Source organism: Pantherophis guttatus, chromosome 17 (assembly GCF_059756535.1).
Source record: "Pantherophis guttatus breed Tessera chromosome 17, ASM5975653v1, whole genome shotgun sequence".
Lineage (NCBI taxonomy): Eukaryota > Metazoa > Chordata > Lepidosauria > Squamata > Colubridae > Pantherophis > Pantherophis guttatus.
The window spans coordinates 1,978,337-1,994,375 of record NC_142079.1 but is presented as its reverse complement, the minus strand read 5'-3'; the positions used below and the strand labels follow the sequence as shown (position 1 = coordinate 1,994,375).

The 16,039-nt window shown below is 44.3% G+C and overlaps 1 protein-coding gene across 1 annotated transcript; it reads left to right on the top strand.

The window, feature by feature from the left end:
• The first annotated feature begins 346 nt into the window (after window positions 1-346).
• VPS37B (VPS37B subunit of ESCRT-I) lies at window positions 347-15,824 on the top strand. Its single transcript, XM_060691895.2, has 4 exons — window positions 347-597; window positions 6,704-6,875; window positions 8,781-8,863; window positions 10,358-15,824. Exons 1-4 carry the CDS (start codon window positions 493-495, stop codon window positions 10,814-10,816), a joined length of 819 nt encoding a protein of 272 aa, XP_060547878.1. The 5' UTR covers window positions 347-492; the 3' UTR covers window positions 10,817-15,824.
• The last annotated feature ends 215 nt before the right edge of the window (window positions 15,825-16,039 follow it).

The following is a 16,039-nucleotide window of genomic DNA, read 5'->3' as shown; positions in this document are numbered from 1 at the left end:
CACTACAGCCATCAGCCAAGGGAGAGAGAGAGAGAGAGACTGGCTAATAAACCAGGGGACAATCACTACAGCCAGGCAAACAAGCTTAAATAAACAATATATAATATCAATATATATATATATATATAAAGTTTATTTTAATCGTGATTAAGTTTAAAACCGGCAGGAAAAGCGCTTCTCCTCAGCTAGCCCTCAGCGCGTTTCCCGCCACTTTTGACTTTTCGGGGAGGGGAGGGGGGGAGCGTGAGAGGCGCGATGACGTCTACGCCCTCCCTCCCTCCCTCGCTCCCTTTCCTACCTGGTGGCGGGAGGGCGGAGGGAGGGGGCCGGGAAGAGCGGCAGCAGCACTTCCGGTCGAGCGGCGGGAGGGGCGGGAACAGCCGCTGCCGCCGCTGCCAGCGCAGAGCTGCGGAGGGCGGCGAGCGGAGCGGACGCTTTTTTCTCGTCCTCCTCCTCCTCCTCTTCTTCCTCCTCCTCGGTTCCTCGCCCGACATGGCGGTGGACGCCAGGCGGTTGGAGGCCCTGAGCCTTCACCAGCTCCACGAGCTCCTGGAAGATGAGGAGCAGCTCCAGAACATGGCCCTGGAGATGGAGGAGGTAGGGCGGGCGGGGACCCCCAAGGGAAGCAAGGGAGGGAGGGAGGGGAGGTCCTAAGGGGGGAGAATTGAGAAAAGGGGGACCCCAAGAGGGAAGATTTGGGGCAATGGGAGGCCCCAAAGGGGAGAATTGGGGGTGGGAGACCCCAAAGGGGAGAATTGGGGGTGGGGGCCCCCAAAGGGGAGAATTGAGGGTGGGGGGGATCCCAAAGGGGAGGATTTGGGGCAATGGGAGGCCCCAAAGTGGAGAAGGAGCCCCCAAAGGGGAGAATTGGGGGTTGGGGGCCCCCAAAGGGGAGAAATATGGGTGGGCCCCTCCAAAGAGGAGGATTTGGGGCAATGGGAGGCCCCAAAGGGGAGAATTGGAGGTGGGTCTCAATTTAGGAGTTGGGGAAGGCTCTGAAGGAAGGAGGAGGTTGAAGAGGGGCGACTTGGTTTCCTAGGAAATGATGTTTCAGTGTCTTTTTTTGGGGGGGGGCTATGACTATGGGTCTGAAACCAGTCAGCCCATTGGCATCCATGGGGTCTCCCAGACCTTGGCTGGCTCTTTTTTTCTTTTTTCTTTTTGCATCTGGCCCAAAATGGGACTTTTGAACAACAGCTGGAGAGTTCTTGGGCATCCAGGCCATTGCTGCCTTTCTGGGGGGGGGGGAGGAAGACCCTTTTCAACAGACTTTAACAGCTGTTTCAGTCTCCTACTGGGAATTATTGGGGGTGGGAGGGGAAGAGGATGCCGAGGTTTCCCTGTAGCCCATTCTCCAAGGCTTCCTAGCAAAACAGGGGTCTCAACTGAGCTTCGGATCTGGAGCCCTTGGATAAGGGTCCCTTTTTCAGGCTTTTGGCTTTGGAAAAGGTGACTCCAGATTCCTAATTTGTGGGGTGGGGGGGAGAATTTTTAACCCTGCATTAACAAGCCAAAACTTGGTTTGGGGTCCCGCAGCTGTATTTCTGCCTTGGGTTCGTTCAAAGAAGAGTTCTTGGAGGCACACAAAAGTTTCACTTGCTTATTTTGTCATTGCTATTCTGCCTAATAATAGCCCGTCTTGCTTTGGGAGGGCTTGCCTTCTTGCTTTGCGCCAGCATTAAGCTGTTTCCCCTTTCTATAAGGAAGTGTTGTGCTCAAAAAGCCAAGGTGTTTGACGTTCTTGGGGGGGGGGGACACGTGAGTTGTGCCCTTGGGGTGGGTGGGTGGAGCTGCAGAGGGAGCCGGAGCCAAGACGCAAGAAAACACAAAGTGGATGTAAATCAACAGGTTGTCTTGTCTTTGGCCATAATAACTTTTGTTGCGATTTGTACGGAAAGAAATCCGTGGCTGTGTGACGGTTAGAGAAATGCGATCGATGGGAAATAAACCATGGTTTGCTTGTCGGTTAGGGTGCAGCTTGCTTTGAAATGCGGGTGAGGAAGGTGGGATGGACATGACCCCTAATTGGAGTGTGGGTTTTTAGGTGTGTCGGTTTACAACCTTGTGGTTATCGTGGGAATAAAGCGGTATTGTGGGAATAGGTGAAGCCGAGGTTGAGAGAGGCGAGGAAGGCTGGCAGCCTCCCACCTTGGCTTTCTAATCACGTAGGAATAAAATGACTTTATTAAACCAAAAGATAAGGCCTGACTTTTAGGTCCCCAACAGTTTAATTGGCATGACTTATTGAGTTGCTTTTGTTTCTGCATTTAGGGTATAATTTCTTGCCCTGTAGACATGAGTCATTTCTGAGAAGAAGACAGGGATCTCCTTTACGCGGTGCTTTTAGGCGTTAAAAGGCATCCTTGGACAGGACAGCCATCTGGTGGCTCAAATCCCAAGGGAATAGCTTGAATTCATCGTTAGTTTCATATTGTTTCCATGATAAATGTACTTCATATCCCCTCTGATGACTCCGGAACACTTTCAGTGAAATCAGATCCCAGCTTCTGATCTGCCCATCAGGCTGCCTAACAATGACTAATCCTGATCGTACTCAGGGTGTAAAACTGTACCTAATGGTACAGAGGGTAATACTGTGGAGTATTCCATGCCCCTTTTGCATAATTTGAACCTGGCTTCCAAGGTTTTCTCTCCGATCAGAACTTTTGCTCCATATTGCCTGCGGGGGCTAAGCTGCATTCCAGGATAATTCTTGAACGCTATTCCGCTCCCTTCCTTGAGCAAGGAACAACTGAAGCACGAAGAGAAAGGCCTGAGTAGTTCCTCCTCCAATGTGTTACAGAGGAAAAGCAGTTTCTGAATTTAGCAAACGTATGCCTTGCTAATTAGTCATTCCCACACTTGCAAACGTGCGACTTTGCACCTTATCCGTGTTATTGTTGCACTTTTCTTTTAGCGATGTGAGATTTGGGCTGCTTTAATCCGTGAATAATTTTGCATCTGGGAACTCTGTCTAGCTACCAGTCGAAGAAAGGACTTCTGTGTCTTTACAAATCTTTCCTGCTTTAGCTCTATGGCCTTTTGTTGTCTGGACTTCATACAGTGAAGGGTGTGTGTGGGGGGGTGTCTTTAGTCACTCCTTGGTAACCAGCTAGTATAAAATCTAAAAAGCTGCTAGGAACAGCTGAGCTTCAAGTCTGAAAAGGCATTTTGCAAAACTCTAGAAAGACTCCCGTGCAGTGGCTTAAGGTTGTGAAATACTTTCTGATAATGCTTTCCTTGTATTCAAGGCTGCGAGGAAACACTGCAACAGAATGAAACTAATATCCGTTTGTGGTTTGTAATTCAAGCAAAAAATGAAGCTTTTAATAACGGGCAGCCTAGCCTCCTTCGCTCCTTTTACAGCCAGATGTCCTGATTTGATAAAACGAATCCTGTGTTTTGTGGGTGATATACTTATGTGTAGAGGGACATCTGGCACGCTGATAACTTTAAAAAAAAAAAACAACAGCCTATATGAAATGTCAGTTTTATTGTATCAGTGACCTTCTGACCAGGTTTCCTTTCAAGGAGAGCCATCAGGTGCAGTATTGACACGCTTCGTGTTATGCTGCAAATAAGCTTTAAGCTCTAACACTTATCCTGCCTTTTTAAATAACCTGAGGATATATAGAAAAGTATATGTAACTAAGTGGGAAATCAACTCTTCTTGACTGGGGTGTACTTTTAAGTTATTTTGCTGTGCCAGCTGGCGTCCAGAGTTACATTTTCAATGTTAATAGTCGCTGTGTGGGAGACCCAGGGGTTAAAGAGGCAGAACTAATAACCTTGAGCATTTTATATCTGTATTTCCCATTGTGCAGCTCAGATCTTGACTGCAATTGGACCAGTGGTGTTTGTTTAACGTAATGCATATGTAAAGCCATTTGGGCAGGGCTGGAGTTAGTCGGAGGAAGGCTTTGGGTTCAGTAAACTCTTACTGTCATTTTTTCCCCTTCTCTTCAATTGGCAGAGTTACTACTTTCTTAAGTAATTGGCCTGTAATTAGAGACGAGAGTCTGGAATAAATTAATCATTGGGCTCCCCTGCGTTAATTTTTCATGCTTTCAATCACTTGCTTTCAACATTTTTAAGACTCTAGGATTACAAAGGAGAGGATTTGCTTACCCCTAGAAAGTAATTTTCCTCCACTCGAGGAAAGTGAGGAAAATCTCTTGCCGTGAAAACTCACTTTTAACACGCTTTTGCTCTCTGTCCCTGAAATAAGTTATTGCTTTTTTTGGATGGGTGGGGTTTGCACCTGATAAACTTTTTTTGTTGGTGGGGGTTTTCCTTTCCCCAATACTTAGGAGGGTTTGTTTTTTTGCCATTTAAATCAAGTAAAATGATCTGCCAAAAGAAATCTTTCTCAACCAAAGATCTTAGAAATGCATTTGGGTGCGTTGCCGTGGTATAATATGACAGTATAAATTGTTAGCATTTGCAATATAAGGCTCTCAAAAGCATAACCTGGTCAGTATTACATGAAATCAAGATAGGAGAGGTTTAAAAGGTTCAGGACTAGGCTGGTTGATAGGGTTTCATAGACAATCCCTTGTATTCCCACGAAGTTCCTAGAAGAGTAAACAAAGAATCTAATAGATAGAGAGATTTCTTGGCTCCCTTATCCTTTTTTCCAGCCTCTCAGTGAATGTGGTCATGTCCTCTTCTGCCAACATGAAATTAGGTTTTAAGACTACTAATTAACTGTGCCAGTAACTACATGCTGGTTTTCTGTTCTAGCGGTCACTCAATTAAGAAAAACTTGCGGTTTCTTTTTTTTTTTTTAACAAATAGCTTACTCGATCATCATGGCCTGATGATGATGTTTAAATGCACAAAGTGGGGGGAGAAGGGTTCTCAAAGAGAGGAGGGGGAGGAACCAACAAGTGATTGGGAAAGAACACGGATTTGGCTAAACAAAAGGGGTCTTTTCTTTAGAATACAGCTGCACGAGTTCTTATGGAAAATATCCACTGTGGTAATGCAGATCTCTGAAAATCCAGATCAGAGATCGGACTACCTCTTTGTGTATGACACATACACTACACAGTAATAGTTATTATTAGTTTGCGAAAATATAAGAAACAGTGAAGGGGTTAATGCATTACAATAAGCTAAAATGTAGAGCAGGGGTGCCCAGCCTTGGCAACTTTAAAAACTTGTGGACTTCAACTCCCAGAATTCCCACCTTGGTTTCTCAAAGCTAAGTGCTAATATCAGTGCACATTAGACAGTTAAAAACAAACAAACACATTATAATAGATGTACCTGTGAGTGCGATTGTGTCTAATATGAGCTAAATATTAACGGCATTATATATATATATATATATATATATATATATATATATATATATATATATATATTCTCAGGTTTTCGCGGGTGTTTGTATGTAGGTCTTTGGTTATTCGGGTCTTCTCCCACGTAAAATTGGAAGTGTCTTGGCGACGTTTCGACGAAGTCTCATTCGTCATCTTCAGGCTGGTGTTCTCGGCTTCGTGCTTCCAGGAAGCACGAAGTATATATATATATACACACACAATGAGTCCTCAGAAAAGAATTGATAATTGAATATAAAGAATAGGTTTACCCATGCCTTCGTTCTTCTAAAATTTTAGCCGAGCAATTTATTAAAGATGGTGTAACAAGCCTGTTGGGAGTTAAGAGTTAAAACCAGTTCATTCCCAGGATTAACAAAAAAGAGGCTGCCTAAATCGGTCCAGGATTGGCCCACTGCCCTCTTTCCCACAATTGACCGACTAAGAGTTTCCACCTAATGGCCAACATGTTTTCAAGTAGCTCTTTCGCCTATTTTTTGACAGCTCTAAACGGTCTCACATGACTCATCGTTATGTGGCTTCTAATATCTTGGGGGCTGGGGCTGGCGTTTGGTATAAAAAGGAAGAAAGTGATTCATTGCGGTACTCGGTGTTCTGTTTCTCGGGTCTGGAGGAGGTGGGGGAAGATGCCAAATACATGGGGAAAACGTGGGGCAGCAGCTGTTCTCTCCTCCCCAACCCCCCCCCCCCCAGTTGTTATATCGCCTTTATAAAGGAACAGGTTCTTATTTCCCTGCCTTCCCCTCTCGTTCCCACCATTCGTCTTAGATCGTAAACTCTTTTTTTTTTAAAAAAAGTTCTGTTGCGAGAGTGCACATCATGGTTTGGAAAAGCCTCTTCCATCTCCGGCGTTCTGTGCATGCTATCTTCTCAATAAAGGGGCCTTTATATCAGATCCGTATAATCAAGGAAACCAGAGGGGAACAGTGTCCCGCTGTTCGCTCCTGCTGAATTGACAGTTTCACATCACACAATTTCCCTTTTGATCTACGGGGTCTCATTATGAGGTCTCACACGAGACGGTGCCAAGCCAGCTTGTTCGGCTTCCCCCCCAAAGCCTCCTCTCTTCGCTTTCTCTTCTCCTCCATAAATTAAATGTATAAATCAGGGGGAGGGATGTGGGGGAGGGGAGGGGGAGTGACAGCTTGATTTACATTCTGGCTGTGTTTTCCCGTCTGCTGGTTTCTTTGAGCCAGGCAGGCAATCCGGATCACGTTCCCCCTTTTCCTCCCGCTAATTAATATGAGTACCAGAAAAAGTGGTTCACTGCTGTGCTTGCTCACCAGAGAGAAATTTAGAAATATCCCACCTCTGTCATTAATTTTTCTGCCTAACCGTCTGCTTTTTTTTTTCTCTTGCAGGCCCAAAATGTTCAGCTTAGCAAAGATATGACTCTCGCCAGCAACCACAGTCTAGCAGAAGGAAATCTCTTATACCAGCCAAAATTAGATGCCCTGAAAGCCACATTAACCCAAAAGTATCAAGAGCTGCAGGTTCTCTTCGAAGCGTATCAGATAAAGAAAACCAAGCTAGGTAATATTCAGAAGGAATGACCTCAGTCCCCTTTTCCTTTCCATAAGCAGCTTGGAGTAGCCGAGATGGGCTCCAAATCATTAGATAATATAAACAGGTAGCGAAGTATGGGGTTGATTCAGTCATTTAAGGATGTGTACACAGTTAATGAGTTGAGCAGCGGTTCATTAATCTGGAGATATTTAAACTTTTATCTACTCTTTCTATCTAAAGAGGAACCTTTGTCTCCATTAAAATCATTCTTGGTGCCGTGGCTGGCTCTGGCATCAAAATATAAAACATATTTTAATTTCGAACTAAACTAATACAAATTAATTAAAAAATGCAATTTAGGGCTAGTCGATGTTTGGTAGCCTCAATGTTAGTACTTTGTTTCCCCGAAAATAAGACTATCCCCTGATAATAAGCCCAATCGGGCTTTTGAGCACATGCGCTAAAATAAGCCTCCCCCCCCCTTCGAAAATAAGCCCTCCCCGAAAATATTTAAACACAGAGCTGGAAATCAGGTAAGACGGCAAGAGGAGCCCCATCTTGCTCCATGCGCTCCAAAATAATAAGATCTCCTCAAAAATAAGGCCAAGCGCTTATTTCGGGGTTCAAAAAAATATATGACAGGGTCTTATTTTCAGGGAAACACAGTAGTTTGCCTGTAGAAAATTTAAACTTTTAAGCTACTGGTTGTGAGAATAAATGTTTGGGGAAATGAGGTCTTGATAAGAACAGATACATCCTGCACGCTGGTGGTTCTAGTCCCTGGAGATGGCCACTCCATTTGGAAGCCTGCCATGTTTCCTTGCCCAGCCCTCAAACGCTCTGTGGAGTATATTGTCTTGTAGTAAAAACAGGGAGCAGGGTGGTAGAAGTTTCCAAGCAGCCGGTATTATTTCAGTACTCATCGCAGACATTAAGGTAGATTTGGCCTTGCTTCCAACGTGCTTCTCCCTGCATTTTGCAAAAGAGTTTAAATTCTGCTTTGTTCCTATCCTACTTTGGCTCTAATCGATTGATCACAAGCATTCATCTCGGTATATAGGTATGGATATATGTGTTTCTGCTGTTTTTGTTCCTCTCAGCCTTCTGGTATACCGCCTAGCCCCTTGCAGATGGGGCTGTGTACAAAATATTTGCAAAGCAGGGAGTGGACTTTGATGGGAAAAGAGTGAGGCACACCCCAAAGTCCATTAAGGGAGTTTGTGGTTGGGTTAATATTTGAATCAAGACATCCCAACTTTGAGGCTGACTTCCTACCCCTCTATGTAGTGAAGGCATCCCCAGGCTAAATTCCTTGTTATTACATGTAGTTTCCTTTAAAAATGTACAGAACAAAGTGTTCATTTTGCCTGTCTCCAATCTGGTTTACAATCCTAGAATAGTCATCCAAGAATTCATGTTCAGCATTACATAATCATAGAATCCGAACAAAATTAGCCATGGTTGCAAACTCCTGCAGTGTATTGAAACAGAGCTAAAACATTGTGCTTCCAGATTCTCAACTCAAGAGTTAAGGCATCTTTTCCCATAAACATGCATTTGATATGCGTGTTCGCTTGTTATTGGTCCATCCTGTCACCCATCCTATGTGCATTTACTGTTTAAACAGGTTCCAAAAAGCAATATGAAACAAAATATATGCCTTGATAGGACGACTAAAATCCCAATCTCCCAGTTTCTAACCGAGACTTTAACCACTGCACAAAAACTGGTTTTCAGTTTTGTCAGGAATGAAAACTGTGCCAGCACATAATCAGTTGCAAATTCTGAACCGAAATGCATTGCGCTCACATTCATGGCTTCTCATCTGTGGGTTTTTATTTTTAAATTGTGGTAACCGTATATTTATAAACTCTGCTTTAATTCATGGCTGTCCCCAATGTCCCACCCCCACCCCCTCTTCTTGGTTTGCAGACAGACAATCCAATAATGCTTCGCTGGAGACCCTCCTCGCACTTCTTCAGACAGAAGGGGCCAAAATTGAAGAAGACACCGAGGTAAATAGGGAACATCTGCTATTGGGGTTTGCTGGGATAATATTTGGCCTAGAACAGCCTCCAACCTCCAGCCTCCAAAAGGTGGCCTCCAACCTTTTGGCCATCAGGAACCGGTTCTGTGGAAAGAGGTTTGTCCACGGACTGCAGGGGGCGTCATTTCACATGCCGCCTGCATCCCGCGGATGGAGCTTCGCTTGTTTGCACGGCCCAGTTTCTGCCGGTCTACGGACTGCGGGTTGGGGACCCCTGGCCTAGCAAATGTAATACTGATTTACCTGCTTTATACCTATGACCCCAGGAGAGCTTGAATGTATTCATTTATTCCTTCAATTTCTGTAGCCACCCATCTTAATCTAATTGAATTATGTCTTTCCTCTCGTGTGTCGATCCTCACCAACCCACTAGGAGAATGGTCAGGCCGAGCCCGAGGGAGGGAGGGAGGGAGGGAGGGATCAAACACGTCATCAGTCTCGAGTCCCTTCGTGCTCACAAGAGATTTAAGTCCATCCCACCTTGAATTCTTTTGATTCTTGAGCGCTTACTTGCTTTGACCGTTAGTCCTTCAAATTCTTCTTTAAACTTTGCAATAAACCTTTATATTCATTTGAACAGCCTGGACTTCCTGATTTTCCCCCCGTGCATGACATCCTACCCAAGAATACCGCTAAGGTTGCGGCTTTAAAGAAAAAGCTGAACAAAGAAGAAAGTAGAAAATTTTTAATTTTTAACTTGTTAGTCTTAATTGCACTTTTAACTCTTAAATTATGAGATTTGGATTTAATTTCTTTTTAACTTTTTCATTAGATGTTTTTTTACTGTTGTGAGCCACCCTGAGTCCAGCTGGAGATAGGGCGGCATATAAATCTCATTAAATAAATAAATAATAAATAAATAAATTGTCAAAAGGATATCAGACAGAGGAGCTGACAGATATGTGATTTGGAGCTCATGTGATACAGGCAATCCTCCCCTTACAACAGTACGTTTAGTGACTGAAGTTACAGCGGCACTGAAAAAAGTAACTTATGATCATTTTTCATCCTTATGACCCATGTGGCATCCCCATGGTCATGTGATCCAAAAATTCAGATGCTTGGCAATCGGCTTATATTGATGACGATCGCAGTGTTCCCCGGGGTGTGTGTGTGTGTGTCACGCAATCCCCTTTTGCGACCTTCAGACAAGCCAAGTCAATGGGGGATCCAGGTTCACTTAACAACGGAGTTACTAATTTAACCACTGCAGTGATTCACTTAACCAATGTGGCAAGGAAAGTTGTAAGATGGGGCTTAACCAACTTCTCACTTAGCAGCAGCAAATTCCGGGCTCCGTTGTGCTCGTAATTCAAGGACCACCTGTACTCTTTTAAGATTCGTAAGTGGTTCTAGCAGTGAGAGAGAGAGAGAGACAAAAGATGCCGTGAGAAACAGGCTCTGCCTTTCCAGACTGTGTCCCTCCCTCCCTCCCTCACGATTCATTCCCTCTTTCCAACAGAACATGGCCGAGAAGTTTCTAGATGGCGACATCCCTCTGGACACCTTCATTGACGAATATCAGAGTCAGAGGAAATTAGCTCACCTGCGGCGGGTCAAAATAGAAAAACTCCAAGAGGTGGTCCTGAAAGGACCCCGACGGCCCCCGGTCCCCCCTCCGCCGGTGCTTCAGACTTCAGAGGCCAACACGCCTCCTTCGGTTATGCCTCGCCGTAACCCTCCCCCTCCCCCTCCGGTGTCCGTGGTCCCAGCAGGACATTTCCCAACGCCCTTTATGGCTCCCGTGGGCCACAATCCGTATCTATATCCTCCTCTCCCCCCGAGGACGGGGGCTCCGCCACCGCCAGGCCAAGGGCCGTCGCCGGGTTACCCGAACCCGTTTCTAGCTCTGTACCCCTCCACACCGCCTCAGAGGCCCCCGCCTCGCCTTCCTTCCAACCCCGGTTTTATCATGGAATGAAAACGCCATCACGTCTTGACTCTTCTTGTACACTGGTGCTGACCTTTACGAGATCCTTAAAAGCTGGAAACCCAAGCGAAGTCGTCGGTGGGGGAGAAATCAACGGGGGCTCCGCGCACAAAGGAAACCGTCGACGGATCCTGCAAAGACCACCGGTTTTGATCCTTTTTTAAAAAAAATTATTTTTTAATTTAAAGAGAGAATCGGCGTCTTCGTCCAGACCTCCCGACAAAGACGTCAAACCAGTGTAGAATTGGTGAAAATGCTTCCATTTGTAGACTTGCCTTGTTCTTCCGAGGAGATTCCAGCCATCGTGGCACAAAGGCCACAAATCCCAGGAAATCTTAAGTTTTTTTTTTTATATTCCTTAATTTGGGGGGGGGGGGAGGAAAAAAAAAAAAAGCAATTCCAGAAAGGAAAACCTCATTCTAAACCTCCGGACGGTAGCTTTCGAATATATACATATATATGTTCTGCGAACAGACTCTGCACCGAAATGGCAATAAAAAAAAATGACTCATCGTTGAGGGAACAAACCCCGTTTAGGGACTAGCGAGATGGTGGTTCTGAGTTAGCAAATTTTTGTGTTAGCCGCAGTTGTGGTGGGTGGGTGGGAGTTTGTTTCCCCATTAATATAATCCGATCCATTCGAGCAGCAGGCTGCCAATTTTCAGTGGGCAGCGAAGGGAAAAAAGCAGTTATTTGTACCCGTGAAAACCTCAGGATGTCAAAAACCAGCAAATGGGGATTTAAATCCCTGCTCTTGAGGGTAAATCAGGAATATTCAATCCGTGCCACTGGAGCAAATACTGCCCTTCTGCTTCTCTTCACCCTTCATCCGTTTACAACTTCTGGCTTGCGATGAGAGTGGTGTATCTCTCATATATTTTCCTAACAGGGTTCTAGAAAATCTTGGCTTTTAATGTATCTGTGTCTCGGGGAAACACGTGAACCCAGAAATACTCACGGGTCCAAGCATGACCTAATGCTTGTCTCTTATCTTAGCCGATTAGTTCCTCCAGCTTTATATGCCCCATTCCTTAATCCTAAACCAAAGTTATCCTATACCTGGAAACCTCGTGTCTATTTCAGATTGGAGCAAAAAAATGTCTCTTCCCCCTTCCTTCCTTCCTTCCTTCCTTCCTTCCTTCCTTTTTTCTTCTTCTTACAAAACTTTTGTATGCTTTTCAGAAAATACGCTTTTCTTAAAAAAAAAAATCAAAGTAAAAGGATTGGTTTTTTTTAAAACCGAAAATTAGATACACGACCCTGTGTGAAAACAATTCACATGTTCAGAAAAACAGGTTGAAAGCATTTCCTAAATCACCGGAGCATCTTAACAGTATCTCTGGGCTGAGTTATACATGAGGCCTGTTTCTTAAATAGGTTGGTGGGGTTTATTTATTTATTTTTTTGTCTCTGTCATCCAACACTTCTCTGAAATCGGTGCTGCCACAATCATGTTTGCAAAGAAATTAAAAAAAGGGGGCTGCTTCGCACTGAAAGTCATTTGAAAGGAGTGATAATGAGGGGTGTGAGAAACACCAGAGTGTGAAGTTGTGAGAACGCTGTATCCATTATCAGATTTGATTCTCTTGCCGGTTTGACTTTCAGCTGATGTGGAATGTCCTTTCATTTATCTTTCTGGAAGAACGCAGAGGCCTTGATGCATCCAATTCCAGCTGCTTCTCTTTTTCTTTCCTCCTGCTTGTTTCGTTCTGTCACTTCTTCGGAGACTCTTAATTCATGCCCCCTTCATGCTGACCCAAGCTAATTTACCATGTTTACTTAACTATATACCCTGGCCTATCGCATCATATCCCTGCTCTTCGGAGTTACTTTTCCTAAGCAATTCCAGAATAACTTTTGGAGCAAAAGGATCTGTTTTTAAGCCATAAGCTTAGGTCGAAAGCTTAAACAAAAAAATTGGGTTATACTCCTTTGGTCGTTAATCAAGCCAATCTACACTTGTAGGTCATCTGTAGAATGCCACTTAGAGGGCAGGATTCCTTCTCTTGGGGGCTAGAACGATCCTTCTGAATTCAAAATTTTGAGAGATGATCATTGCCGAGACCGGTCAATCCAAACCAGCCAGACTTAACCTGCTCTGTGACTTAATTCCACCCCCTGAAGATGTGAGCAGTTATAAAACAAAACGGAACAAATAAGACCAAGAGGAAAGCATTTTTATTCCTTAAAAAGACAGCAGAGGTACGCAAGTATCGCTTGGCATTTTGTACCCATGTGATTCTGTACACCGTACCCCTCGCTCTGTTTCTCTCCGACGCGAACTGAGCTTCCGATACCCCAGCTTGTTAAATGGCTCTGCAAATGGATTCACTTCAGAGAGCCTTGTCCCTTTCTGCACAAAGTTGCTGCTTGCAGGGCAAGCCCTCGGAGGCGCTGGGGTGCCCCAAAAGACGTCTAATGCTGGGGGGAAAAAACCACTTGCACGATCTGCCCTCCTCCGAGGGAATCATAAACTTCAAGAACCGTTTTCGGATGCGTCTCAACCAGTCGAGTGCGCTTGAGCTGATGAGTCAACCCATCTGCCGTTTGGGGGCACGGGATGACTTGTGAAACTCTCGGAGTCCTGGCAGTTAAAAGTTGCAAAGATGAGTCTCGATGCCAATTGCATTTGTCTTTCAGGGTGTCACAATCACGTTACTTTTTTTTTTTTTTTTTAAAGAACAGGGCTTAAGGCACCCATTTCATAGCATTTCTTGGTTGTGACTTCCCACCTCTTTCATTTTTCTTCTTTTTTTTAATTGAGGAAAAGTGTGCCTCTCGGAGTCTTTTCTTTGATGTGTCTTTTATTCTTCCAGCATTGCAGATTTGCAACATCATTGGGCGTTTCTCCAATGTTAGGAGAGCGGCTTTAGTTTTTAAGGAAGTTTCTTGTTGGCCAACGTTGCGTAGCTGATGCAGCAAAATACATTTATAGACAACTGGTCAGGTTCCAGGAGTTCTCAGGTACTTAACGTCTCAAGGATCACACACGCTCCATTCCAGATTTTGCACATCAGCAGTGAGAATATCTGAATTCCCCAAGAAAAGGAGAATTGGGCCCATGTATGAATTTTACAGAGCCCTGTCTTGCTCTCTGAAATGACACTGATCATCATGTTCCTGTTAAGACACAGTTTATTTTCCCCCGTGTACTGATCACTTATTTTCCAAACAATATAATCATTGTGCAGAGACACTTTTCAGTAGAGGCTGCTACAGCTGTGACGCACCTAGATTTTGTACGGTGCGTTGCGCTGGGTGTGAAGGGCTAACCTCTGTGCCTTAGAACCACCGCATAGAGTTTTGTCAGGAAGAAATTCCTTTTAAAAATTCCTTTTACGGTTCCTCTTTTTTCACGTGTCGAGAGTTTGGAAGGAAAAGGGCGACGGTGTCCATTGTCTATGGTAGGAAAGGCAGATCTTGGGTGTTTGCTGAAAGGTTTTGTTTTATCAGGGAAAGAAAAGTTTGGTCTCGTGGCAGGAGTTTTTCCAGCCGGCTGGCAGATCTAGAGGAAAAGCCATGTTAAATCGGAGTTGCAATCTTGTGGCCGTGCAAAACTAAACAACAATAATAATAATTGGAGCTTGGTGGAGATTGAAACTGGCGAAGGTCATTGTTAATTGTAGGTATTCCGGCTTGCATGGAATGAAAGTCAAAGGGCTGGTTGAAAAATATGGTTAGGAGAGGAATGGATCTTCAGCTTTTGCACGGTGATAGACCAGAAAAGGCTACTGAACAGAATCTGCGAGTTTTGGAGGAAAAAAAATGGAAACCTCCAAACCTCAGCTGAGATCCCCTACTCACTAACGTAGGAGTGATGCAGAGATGGGATGCTACCTCTATTTCTTGCTCCGTAAGTTTACACCAATGGTTAGCCACCTCTTGCAGGTACTCAAGGTGCGATGGACAGAAGAATCAAGCAGAATTTTCTCCAGTGGTCAGTTCGGTTTAGGGAACCGATTAAGTCAGTAGCAGTGGGGTCATAACCTTTCCCTGTAGTACTTCAGCCTTGCCACTTCCAGGACCCTGAGGATGGCTTAAGCTACCTTCAAAGACATTTGTTCTTCACCCAGAATCAGGCACGCTGCTTCCGGAAAGCAAGAGTTTTCAACAGCTTAAAATGCAGAACGATTTCGATTTCCTCTTCGCGCTCAGGGTGGAACATTTCTCGCTCGCTTTTGATAAAAGAGGGTTTGCAATAGTTTTGTTTACACGAGACACGTTTTTAAAACGGCCCTTAAATAAAATAAAAAATAATAGCCAACCGCATTTGAAGCATAAGAAGCCATGTTTCCCCTCAAACGGTGGAAAATAACTGCAATTGTGGAAAATAGCTGCAATTTTATACCGTGGTCTTAATCGCCCTTTTTTTTCTTTCTCTCTCTCTCTACAAAAGTATGCAACTAGAGAGGGAAATTTGTGACGGTGTGGAATGTCACAGTAAACTGGCCTGACCGGGTTTTTTTTCTTGATTAGCATTTGAATTGTGGAAAAGCCTCTAGCAAATGTTGCTGGTTAGCTTTCATTCTGCCCAGCAGCAGATCTGCAGATCAGTTTACTGTTTATTTTCTTTTTGGTAGGTATGCAAGTAAGGCCAGTTTTTAAGTCTGAATTAGGTTATTTCTGTCCTAGGAAAGGAGGCGGAAGAGAAAGGTCATTTAAGGCAATTTGATAATCCTGCAGCGGGACAGTTTTCCAGTGCTTTGGGGCCTCAAACCAGTGGTTTAGCATGTTATTCTGGAACAAGCCAGTCCTAAACTACCATGTGATGCCCGTCGTCTTCAAATGTGCCTAAGATGCCGACAGACTTCCTTGCTTTCTGGGGCGACTCCTAATGTATCACACCTGTTCAACTTCGTTGTACAACTTTGATTGTGGTCTCGAGGGAAGAGACCGACAGCTGTTCCTTTTTCTTGTAGAATTTGCTGTTTTATAGAAATAAATTTTTTGGAGTTGCAGTGATTATTCATTAAAAAAGAATGCTAAATTTTTGTACAAACCGTTTGTTGCTGGGTTTTCTTTTTGAATCAGAAACCAGAACATTTCTTATTTTCGAACTCTTGCCGTATCCTGGAAGTCTGCGGGCAAGATTTGACTCCTCCAACTACCCATCTGATTTCAGCCATTACAATGATAATAGTAAAGGTAAGCACTGGCAGCGGACTCAAATCGGAGACTGAATTAATAAATAAAAAACCTTTGTGGCCAGGGAAC